The 12,075-nt window shown below is 36.8% G+C and overlaps 1 protein-coding gene across 1 annotated transcript; it reads left to right on the top strand.

The window, feature by feature from the left end:
* Positions 1 to 188: 188 nt before the first annotated feature.
* LOC143922792 (kelch-like protein 24a) lies at positions 189 to 11,822 on the top strand. The gene is made up of 11 exons (XM_077446121.1): positions 189 to 220; positions 8,585 to 8,752; positions 8,828 to 8,982; positions 9,063 to 9,268; positions 9,359 to 9,556; positions 9,795 to 9,968; positions 10,066 to 10,206; positions 10,484 to 10,656; positions 10,737 to 10,947; positions 11,112 to 11,307; positions 11,398 to 11,822. The coding sequence occupies exons 1-11, from the start codon at positions 189 to 191 to the stop codon at positions 11,532 to 11,534; spliced, it is 1,791 nt and encodes a 596-aa protein (XP_077302247.1). The 3' UTR covers positions 11,535 to 11,822.
* The last annotated feature ends 253 nt before the right edge of the window (positions 11,823 to 12,075 follow it).

The raw sequence follows: 12,075 nt of genomic DNA, 5'->3' as shown, positions 1-12,075 counted from the left end.
TACTTTTGAATATACATAAAAAAGCCATTTTAAAGCATCGTAACATTTGGCTCATTGATTATGTGACGGGATTCTTTCACATTGCACCTCGGTAGTCGAAACTTTGAGTTTCCATTATTTAGCAGTGTTCATTTAGTTTATTTCGTTTACCAACTATAAAAAAGTATCACTTTTGTCTCTGTCGACCCATGTTAGAGTGCAAGTACCTCTGGCGAAGAAGGTTTTTAATGTGAAAACTTAAATAAGGAAAGTTTTGGCCTTAGTCATGGCATAATTTAAAGCATATTATAGCCCTTGCGATGAATTTCGTTTACCAACGATAAAAAAGTATCACTTTGGTCTCCGTCGACACATTTTAGAGTGCAAATACTTCTGCAGAAGAAGGTTTTTATCTGAAAACTTAAATAAGGAAAGTGATGATTTTCGTTTACCAACGATAAAAGAGTATCACTTTTGTCTCCGTCTAAACATTTTGGAGTGCAATTACTTCTGTGGAAGAAGGATTTCGATCTGAATACTCAAATAAGGAATGTTATGTCCCGAATCGTGGCATAAGTGAATGCATATTATTGCTCTTGCGATGAATTTCGTTTACCAACGATAAAAGAGAATCACTTTTGTCTCCGTCTAAACATTTTGGAGTGCAAATACTTCTGCCGAAGAAGGTTTCTAATCTGAAAACTTAAATAGGGAAAGTTTTGGCCCAAGTCGTGGCAAAATTGAACGCAAAGTATGCTCCTGGTTATGAATTTCGTTTACCAACGATAAAAGAGAATCACTTTTGTCTTCGTCTAAACATTTTGGAGTGCAATTACTTCTGTGGAAGAAGGATTTCGATCTGAATACTCAAATAAGGAATGTTTTGTCTAGAATCGTGGCATAATTGAATGCATATTATTGCTCTTGCGATGAATTTCGTTTACCAACGATTAAAGAGAATCACTTTTGTCTCCGTCTAAACATTTTTGAGTGCAAATACTTCTGTCGAAGAAGGTTTCTAATCTGAAAACTTAAATAAAGAAAGTTTTGGCCAAAGTCATGGCAAAATTGAACGCAAAGTATGCTCCTGGTGATGAATTTCGTTTACCAACGATAACAGAGTATCACTTTTGTCTCCTTCTAAACATTTTGGAGTGCAATTACTTCTGTGGAAGAAGGATTTCGATCTGAATACTCAAATATGGAATGTTTTGTCCAGATTCGTGGCATAATTGAATGCATATTATTGCTCTTGTCCAATTATTATTGCTCTTCTCAATGTCCAATTCTTTGATTTCGGTGATGGTTAGGTTCAGTTGGGTTAGGTTTGGTGGGGTAAGAACGTTTTGTGGATATTTTGGCATTGTCGAATTCTTTGATTTCGGTGTTGGTTAGGTTCAGATGGGTGAGGTTTGGTGGGGTATGAACTTTTTGTGGATATTTTGGCAATGTCGAATTCTCTGACTTCGGTGATGGTTAGGTTAGGTTGGGTTAGGTATTGTGAGGTAAGCACGTTTTGTGGATATTTTGGCAATGTCCAATTCTTTGATTTCGGTGATGGTTAGGTTCAGATGGGTGAGGCTTGGTAGAATCAGAACTTTTTATGGATATTTTGGCAATGTCGAATTCTTTGACTTCGGTGATGGTAAGGTTAGGTTGGATTAGGTATAGTGAGGTAAGCACGTTTTGTGGATATTTTGGCAATGTCCAATTCATTGATTTCGGTGATGGTTAGGTTCAGATGGGTGAGGTTTGGTAGGATAAGAATTTTATGTGGATATTTTGGCAATGTCGAATTCTTTGACTTCGGTGAGGATTAGGTTAGGTTGGGTTAGGTATTTTTAGGTAAGCAAATTTTGTGGATATTTTGGCAATGTCCAATTCTTTGATTTCGGTGATGGTTAGGTTCAGATGGGTGAGGTTTGGAAAGATAAGAACTTTTTGTGGATATTTTGGCAATGTCGAATTCTCTGACTTCGGTGATGGTTATGTTAGGTTGGGGTAGGTATTGTGAGGTAAGCACGTTTTGTGGAAATTTTGGCAATGTCCATTTCTATGATTTTTGTGATGGTAAGGTTCAGATGGGTGAGGTTTGGTAGGATAAGAACTTTTTGTGGATATTTTGGCAATGTCGAATTCTTTGACTTCGGTGATGGTTAGGTTAGGTTAAGTAAGGTATGGTGAGGTAAGCACGTTTTATGAATATTTTGGCAATGTCCAATTCTTTGATTTCAGTGACGGTAAGGTTCAGATGGGTGAGGTTTTTTTAGGATATGAAATTTTTGTGGATATTTTAGCAATGTCCAATTCTTTGATTTCGGTGATGGTTAGGTTCAGATGGGTGAGGTTTGGTAGGATAAGAATTTTTTGTGGATATTTTGGCGATGTCGAATTCCCAGACTTCGGTGATGGTTAGGTTAGGTTGGGTTAGGTATTGTGAGGTAAGCACGTTTTGTGGATATTTTGGCAATGTCTAATTCTTTGATTTCGGTGATGGTTAGGTTCAGATGGGTGAGGTTTGGTAGGATAAGAATTTTTTGTGGATATTTTGGCGATGTCGAATTCTTTGACTTCGGTGATGGTTAGGTTAGGTTGGGTTAGGTATTGTGAAGTAAGCAAGTTTTGTAAATATTTTGGCAATGTCCAATTCTTTGATTTCGGTGATGGCTAGGTTCAGATGGGTGAGGTTTGGTAGGATAAGAACTTTTTGTGGATATTTTGGCGATGTCGAATTCTTTGACTTCGGTGATGGTTAGGTTAGGTTGGGTTAGGTATTGTGAAGTAAGCAAGTTTTGTAAATATTTTGGCAATGTCCAATTCTTTGATTTCGGTGATGGCTAGGTTCAGATGGGTGAGGTTTGGTAGGATAAGAACTTTTTGTGGATATTTTGGCAATGTCGAATTCTCTGACTTAGAGGATGGTTAGGTTAGGTTGAGTTAGGTATTGTGAGGTAAGCACATTTTGTGGATATTTTGGCAATGTCCAATTCATTGATTTCGGTGATGGTTAGGTTCAGATGGGTGAGATTTGGTAGGATAAGAACTTTTTGTGGATATTTTGGAAATGTCGAAATCTTTGACTTCGGTGATGGTTATGTTAGGTTGGGTTAGTTATTGTGAGGTAAGCACGTTTTGTGGATATTTTGGCAATGTCCAATTCTTTGATTTCGGTGATGGTTAGGTTCAGATAGGTGAGGTTTGGTAGGATATGATCTTTTTGAAGATATTTTGGCAATGTCGAATTCTCTGACTTTGGTGATGGTGAGGTTAGGTTGGGTTCGGTATGGTGAGGTAAACACGTTTTGTGGATATTTTGGCAATGTCCAATTCTTTGATTTCGATGATGGTTAGGTTCAGATGGGTGAGGTTTGGTAGGATCAGAATTTTTTATGGATATTTTGGCAATGTCGAATTCTTTGACTTCGGTGATGGTAAGGTTAGGTTGGATTAGGTATAGTTAGGTAAGCACGTTTTGTGGATATTTTGGCAATGTCCAATTCTTTGATTTCGATGATGGTTAGGTTCAGATGGGTAAGGTTTGGTAGGATAAGAACTTTTTGTGGATATTTTGGCAATGTTGAATTCTCTGACTTCGGTGATGGTTAGGTTAGGTTGCGTTAGGTATTGTGAGGGAAGCACGTTTTGTGGATATTTTGGCAATGTCCAATTCTTTAATTTCGGTGATGGTTAGGTTCAGATGGGTGAGGTTTGGTAGGATACGAACTTTTTGTGGATATTTTGGCAATGTCGAATTCTCTGACTTTGGTGATGGTTAGGTTAGGTTGGGTTCGGTATGGTGAGGTAAGCACGTTTTTTGGATATTTTGGCAATGTCCAATTCTATGATTTTTGTGATGGTAAGGTTCAGATGGGTGAGGTTTGGTAGGATAAGAACTTTTTGTGGATATTTTGGCAATGTCCAATTCTTTGATTTCAGTGACGGTAAGGTTCAGATGGGTGAGGTTTTTTTAGGATATGAAATTTTTGTGGATATTTTAGCAATGTCCAATTCTTTGATTTCGGTGATGGTTAGGTTCAGATGGGTGAGGTTTGGTAGGATCAGAATTTTTTATGGATATTTTGGCAATGTCGAATTCTTTGACTTCGGTGATGGTAAGGTTAGGTTGGATTAGGTATAGTTAGGTAAGCACGTTTTGTGGATATTTTGGCAATGTCCAATTCTTTGATTTCGATGATGGTTAGGTTCAGATGGGTAAGGTTTGGTAGGATAAGAACTTTTTGTGGATATTTTGGCAATGTTGAATTCTCTGACTTCGGTGATGGTTAGGTTAGGTTGCGTTAGGTATTGTGAGGGAAGCACGTTTTGTGGATATTTTGGCAATGTCCAATTCTTTAATTTCGGTGATGGTTAGGTTCAGATGGGTGAGGTTTGGTAGGATACGAACTTTTTGTGGATATTTTGGCAATGTCGAATTCTCTGACTTTGGTGATGGTTAGGTTAGGTTGGGTTCGGTATGGTGAGGTAAGCACGTTTTTTGGATATTTTGGCAATGTCCAATTCTATGATTTTTGTGATGGTAAGGTTCAGATGGGTGAGGTTTGGTAGGATAAGAACTTTTTGTGGATATTTTGGCAATGTCGAATTCTTTGACTTCGGTGATGGTAAGGTTCAGATGGGTGAGGTTTTTTTAGGATATGAAATTTTTGTGGATATTTTGGCAATGTCCAATTCTTTGATTTCGGTGATGGTTAGGTTCAGATGGGTGAGGTTTGGAAAGATAAGAACTTTTTGTGGATATTTTGGCAATGTCGAATTCTCTGACTTCGGTGATGGTTATGTTAGGTTGGGGTAGGTATTGTGAGGTAAGCACGTTTTGTGGAAATTTTGGCAATGTCCATTTCTATGATTTTTGTGATGGTAAGGTTCAGATGGGTGAGGTTTGGTAGGATAAGAACTTTTTGTGGATATTTTGGCAATGTCGAATTCTTTGACTTCGGTGATGGTTAGGTTAGGTTAAGTAAGGTATGGTGAGGTAAGCACGTTTTATGAATATTTTGGCAATGTCCAATTCTTTGATTTCAGTGACGGTAAGGTTCAGATGGGTGAGGTTTTTTTAGGATATGAAATTTTTGTGGATATTTTAGCAATGTCCAATTCTTTGATTTCGGTGATGGTTAGGTTCAGATGGGTGAGGTTTGGTAGGATAAGAATTTTTTGTGGATATTTTGGCGATGTCGAATTCCCAGACTTCGGTGATGGTTAGGTTAGGTTGGGTTAGGTATTGTGAGGTAAGCACGTTTTGTGGATATTTTGGCAATGTCTAATTCTTTGATTTCGGTGATGGTTAGGTTCAGATGGGTGAGGTTTGGTAGGATAAGAATTTTTTGTGGATATTTTGGCGATGTCGAATTCTTTGACTTCGGTGATGGTTAGGTTAGGTTGGGTTAGGTATTGTGAAGTAAGCAAGTTTTGTAAATATTTTGGCAATGTCCAATTCTTTGATTTCGGTGATGGCTAGGTTCAGATGGGTGAGGTTTGGTAGGATAAGAACTTTTTGTGGATATTTTGGCAATGTCGAATTCTCTGACTTAGAGGATGGTTAGGTTAGGTTGAGTTAGGCTTTGTGAGGTAAGCACATTTTGTGGATATTTTGGCAATGTCCAATTCATTGATTTCGGTGATGGTTAGGTTCAGATGGGTGAGATTTGGTAGGATAAGAACTTTTTGTGGATATTTTGGAAATGTCGAAATCTTTGACTTCGGTGATGGTTATGTTAGGTTGGATTAGTTATTGTGAGGTAAGCACGTTTTGTGGATATTTTGGCAATGTCCAATTCTTTGATTTCGGTGATGGTTAGGTTCAGATAGGTGAGGTTTGGTAGGATATGATCTTTTTGAAGATATTTTGGCAATGTCGAATTCTCTGACTTTGGTGATGGTGAGGTTAGGTTGGGTTCGGTATGGTGAGGTAAACACGTTTTGTGGATATTTTGGCAATGTCCAATTCTTTGATTTCGATGATGGTTAGGTTCAGATGGGTGAGGTTTGGTAGGATCAGAATTTTTTATGGATATTTTGGCAATGTCGAATTCTTTGACTTCGGTGATGGTAAGGTTAGGTTGGATTAGGTATAGTTAGGTAAGCACGTTTTGTGGATATTTTGGCAATGTCCAATTCTTTGATTTCGATGATGGTTAGGTTCAGATGGGTAAGGTTTGGTAGGATAAGAACTTTTTGTGGATATTTTGGCAATGTCGAATTCTCTGACTTCGGTGATGGTTAGGTTAGGTTGCGTTAGGTATTGTGAGGGAAGCACGTTTTGTGGATATTTTGGCAATGTCCAATTCTTTAATTTCGGTGATGGTTAGGTTCAGATGGGTGAGGTTTGGTAGGATACGAACTTTTTGTGGATATTTTGGAAATGTCGAATTCTCTGACTTCGGTGATGGTTCGGTTAGGTTGGGTTAGGTATTGTGAGGTAAGCACGTTTTGTGGAAATTTTGGCAATGTCTAATTCTTTGATTTTTGTGATGGTAAGGTTCAGATGGGTGAGGTTTGGTAGGATAAGAACTTTTTGTGGATATTTTGGCAATGTCGAATTCTCTGAATTCGGTGATGGTTAGGGTAGGTTGGGTTAGGTATTGTGAGGTAAGCACGTTTTGTGGATATTTTGGCAATGTCTAATTCTTTGATTTTTATGATGGTAAGGTTTAGATGGTCGAGGTTTGGTAGGATAAGAACTTTTTGTGGATATTTTTAAAATGTCGAATTCTCTGACTTCGGTGATGGTTCGGTTAGGTTGGGTTAGGTATTGTGAGGTAAGCACGTTTTGTGGAAATTTTGGCAATGTCTAATTCTTTGATTTCGGTGATGGTTAGGTTCAGATGGGTGAGGTATTGTGAGGTAAGCACGTTTTGTGGATATTATAGCAGTGTCCAATTCTTATATTTCGGTGTTGGTTAGGTTCAGATGGGTGAGGTTTGGTGGGGTATGAACTTTTTGTGGATATTTTGGCAATGTCGAATTCATTGATTTTTGTGATGGTAAGGTTCAGATGGGTGAGGTTTGGTAGGATAAGAATTTTTTGTGGATATTTTGGCAATTTCGAATTCTCTGACTTCAGTGATGGTTAGGTTAGGTTGGGTTAGGTATTGTAAGGTAAGCACGTTTTGTGGATATTTTGGCAATGTCTAAATTTTTGATTTCGGTGATGGTTAGGTTCAGATGGGTGAGGTTTGGTAGGATAAGAACTTTTTGTGGATATTTTGGCAATGTCGAATTCTCTGACTTCGGTGATGGTTATGTTAGCTTGGGTTAGGTATTGTGAGGTAAGCACGTTTTGTGGATATTTTGGCGATGTCCAATTCTTTGATTTCAGTGACGGTTAGGTTCAGATGGGTGAGGTTTGGTAGGATATGAACTTTTTGTGGAGATTTTGGCAATGTCGAATTCTCTGACTTCGGTGATGGCTATGTTAGGTTGGGTTAGGTATTGTGAGGTAAATACGTTTTGTGGATATTTTTGCAATGTCCAATTCTTTGATTTCGGTGTTAGTTAGGTTCAGATGGGTGAGGTTTGGTGGGGTATGAACTTTTTGTGGAGATTTTGGCAATGTCGAATTCTCTGACTTCGGTGATGGTTAGGTTAGGTTAAGTTAGGTATTGTGAGGTAAGCACGTTTTGTGGATATTTTGGCAATGTCCAATTCTTTGATTTCGGTGATGGTTAGGTTCAGATGGGTGAGATTTGGTAGGATAAGAACTTTTTGTGGATATTTTGGAAATGTCGAATTCTTTGACTTCGGTGATGGTAATGTAAGGTTGTGCTAGGTATTGTGAGGTAAGCACGTTTTGTGGATATTTTGGCAATGTCCAAACCTTTGATTTCGGTGATGGTTAGGTTCAGATGGGTGAGGTTTGGTAGGATCAGAACTTTTTGTGGATATTTTGGCAATATCGAATTCTTTGACTTCGGTGATGGTAAGGTTATGTTGGGTTAGGTATGGTGAGGTAAGCTTGTTTTGTGGATATTTTGGCAATGTCCAATTCTTTGATTTCGGTGACGGTTAGGTTCAGATGGGTGAGGTTTGGTAGGATATGAACTTTTTGTGGATATTTTGGCAATGTCGAATTCTCTGACTTCGGTGATGGTAAGGTTAGGTTAAGTTAGGTATTGTGAGGTAAGCACGTTTTGTGGATATTTAAGCAATGTCCAATTCTTTGATTTCGGTGATGGTTAGGTTCAGATGGGTGAGATTTGGTAGGATAAGAACTTTTTGTGGATATTTTGGAAATGTCGAATTCTTTGACTTCGGTGATGGTTATGTAAGGTTGTGTTAAATATTGTGAGGTAAGCACGTTTTGTGGATATTTTGGCAATGTCCAAGATTGATTTCGGTGATGGTTAGGTTCAGATGGGTGAGGTTTGGTAGGATCAGAACTTTTTGTGGATATTTTGGCAATATCGAATTCTTTGACTTCGGTGATGGTAAGGTTATGTTGGGTTAGGTATGGTGAGGTAAGCTTGTTTTGTGGATATTTTGGCAATGTCCAATTCTTTGATTTCGGTGTTGGTTATGTTCAGATGGGTGAGGTTTGGTGGTGTATGATTTTCATATTATTGTTATTGTATAATTTGATTTTTAGAAAAGACATGAGCATCGGGAGCAATATGACCGAAATTAGTGCCAATTTTGGTGACTCAACGGATTTCGAAATAGATGTGCAGCATGCGCATCTTTTCTCGAAATACATGTATCGGAAGTATGTCGAACAGGAGCAATGCGATACTGTGCTAGTTGTCGGCACTGCAAGGTTAGTCTTGCTTCAAATATTTAATGTATTATGTACATATGTTAACTCGAGGTTTAATGTTTAATCTGTTTGCAGATTCAATGTACACAAGTTTATTGTTATGTGCCACAGCGACTATTTGGCGGAGCGCTTAGAAGCATCACCGGAGGAAATTGTCTTGGACGATCGGGGCGATTTTCGTCTGGACACTTTGAGCAAAGCTATTGAATACTTCTACAGAGGCAAACTCGGTGAGAATTTAAACTTCGTTCGTACGAATTAATACATATGTACTAATTAGTACTAATGACAAATTTTACAATATTTGCAGATTTGGATCCTCTTGGGGCGATCCAGTTAGTTGAATTTTCGCGAACAAACATTCACTGCTATAAACTTGAGGATTATTGCGTGTCGTTCCTAGAAAGCGCATTAAATACTGAAAACTTCTTGTTAATCGGAAATTTTGCGAAGCATTATAGTTATTTCTTATTGCTAGAAAAAACGAGAGCTTACACAACTAAAAATTATGTTGACGTATGTATATTATAATTTTAGGTCATACATACGTATGTGTATTTATATTTTTTAATATTCATGAAATCTGTCTGTCTGTCTGCATTGTAGATAATTCAAGGGAGAGCGTTTCTCGATATAAAAGCTGACCAACTGGAGGAATTGCTGCAGTCGAATGATTTAAATGTCACCACAGAAGAGCAAGTGTTTATAGGCTTGAAGCTGTGGGTTCAAAAGGACTGGGACAATCGGAAGCAGCATTTGAATGCTTTATTTAAATTTGTTAGATTTCGTCTGTTATCTAAAGAGGTAATAATATTTTTAATTTGTTTTGTATATTGTACATACATATATTACATGTAATTCTTACTGTACTTTCTTAATGTGCTTTCATATGTACACATGTATGTATGTATGTATGTATGTATGTATGTACAATGTACTAATCATTACTTGATATAATATTTTGTTTTTAATGTGTGCTCGGCACAATAAATTTAAAAAGGTATGCGATTAATTGCTGAACGTTATAAATGTTTCGTTTCAGTTCATTTTAAACGAAGTGAAACCTCTTTGTTACAATCGTGTATGCTGTCAACAATTGTGGGATTTACTTGAATGGAATATGAGTCCAAAAAAGAGACCACGTCTATCATTGCAAAATGTAAAACCTAGAAAGAGCACACGAGGTATATTGATTGTAGGAAGACGTTCGGCAAAAGTAAGTTTAGTTTGTATGTAAATGCTTTAAATGCATATGTATGTACATAGATATATGTATATGTAATTATGTATATTTTTCAATGTTTTTTTTTTAGCTTGCCAATGAAATCCAAACAATAAGAGGAGATTTCCAGAAATGTTTGTCGTTTTATGACATGAATAAATTTTATAATCCCTTCGAGACGGTCATTCTTCGAGACCAATATTTAATAATGATTGGCCGTCGATCGAAGGAGGTGTTTATTCAATTTATTACTAAACTTTCAAATTTGTGCCGTCACGAAAGAAATGACAATAAATCGAACATTTATGTAGATTCTATTTGTTATAACAATATTTTGAAAAGTTTACTTTGGGGGATTGCAATACCGGCATTGGGTTTTTCAAAAGGTAAGTTCATTAATATTCAGCAACTCGTTGCTTTTGTTACCTTATTGTCGTTCACTTATTGTATGCAAATTTATTAACAATACAGTTATAATAATACGTATGTATAATATTTATATTGAATAGATGTACAGTTTGGATGTTGCCACAAAGGATGTGACGGCGCTTCCACAAATGGTACATGGAAGAAAAGATTTTGCAACCGCTGTTGTCGGTGACCATGTTTTCATCTCAGGAGGAAAAAATCCCTGTTCCAATGCTGCCACTGAAGACATAGACTTACAAACGAGTGTACATAGGTTGGTTGGTTGGTGAATATTTATGATGATTTTTTAATATTGTACAATGGATTACAACTAGTTTTTACGATTTTTCAAAGGTACGATTTCAATACAAGAAACTGGGCCTATCTATCCCATATGTCGGAGTGCCGACATCTCCATGACACCGTTGCACTAGACGGTGTCATATATGCAATAGGTGGAAAAAACGACAAAGAGGTATTCCTTAATAGCATGGAAACTTTCAATGTGGCCAGGAATAGATGGACGGCCGCTCCGCCGATGGCCGAAAAGAGAGCCCGGTTTGCTGTAAGTATTGTCAGGATTTTTTTCTGAAATCGATTATGTCTACATAATCGCCATTTTACATTGTATGTATTGTATTGTCATCATTTTAGAAAAATTGAATTTTGAATATTGTACATACATACATATATTATATATCGTTATATTCAGTCTGTTTCACTTTGTAGGCTGTTGCATTGGGAGGTTATATCTACGCAATTGGCGGCACCTGCGATATTATCAGCAATAGCAATAGCAATAGTACACACGACTCGGTAGAACGGTATGACCCGGAGGCTCAAACCTGGACATATGTTGCTAGTCTCCCTGAAGCACGGTTTGGGCATAAGGCTATCGTCCACGACGATAAAATTGTTTGCGTCGGTGAGTTGATTTTGATTTTGTAACAACCATTATTGTGTGTGTGTGTTTTTTGTATGCAAGTGATTAATATTTAATACATATTTATTTCAGGAGGTAATCACTTGTCGGTGCTAGAATACAGCCCCGATAGAGACTCGTGGACGATTATTGGATCCATTTCAACGAAACGATTCGATTTTAATATGCTAATTGCACCGATGCATTTACTGACTGGTTTTAATGTTTAATAATGAAAATGAAACTTGAATTCAAATGAGTAGTAACTTGTTTAAATGCATAACTTGTTTAATATTATGTACATATAATGTTTTCCTTTTAATGGTAACACTGTTGGCTTAAAACAGGATTTTTGTTTTGCATTTCCATTTTTATTTATTATATATTATATATGTATGTACATATGTAAGTACATATATGTGGAATTATTTGTACACATTCTTTATTTCATGAAAACTATTAACAGTTCATCCTGTTCTATATTTGTAAATATAATGTCACAAATATATTTTTTTCTCAAATGAAAAGAGTGTTTTTATTTATTTCATCTTATTTTAATAAACGTTTTGTTATTAATGTGATCACGAGTGGAAACTCAATCAATCAATGAAAATAATGGTCATCATTTTTTTAAGTTAAGTTAGTATCCGGTGAACCCGAGCTACCTTTTCATTTCAAAAACAATTCAGTTAACCAGTTTTTTGCACAACTTCAAACATCAAACACCTAATCATTTTCTCTCAACAAAATAAGACGTAAAAACTTATAAAC

Source organism: Arctopsyche grandis, chromosome 2 (assembly GCF_051622035.1).
Source record: "Arctopsyche grandis isolate Sample6627 chromosome 2, ASM5162203v2, whole genome shotgun sequence".
In the NCBI taxonomy this organism is placed as follows: Eukaryota; Metazoa; Arthropoda; class Insecta; order Trichoptera; family Hydropsychidae; genus Arctopsyche; species Arctopsyche grandis.
This window is presented reverse-complemented; position numbering and strand designations above follow the sequence as displayed.

Coding starts and splice junctions, on each gene's coding strand:
- LOC143922792 (XM_077446121.1), top strand. CDS start 189: ATGTTAGAGTGCAAGTACCTCTGGCGAAGAAG. Junction 221..8,584: donor AAGTACCTCTGGCGAAGAAG/GTTTTTAATGTG, acceptor TTTGATTTTTAG/AAAAGACATGAGCATCGGGA. Junction 10,207..10,483: donor TTGGCCGTCGATCGAAGGAG/GTGTTTATTCAA, acceptor TATATTGAATAG/ATGTACAGTTTGGATGTTGC.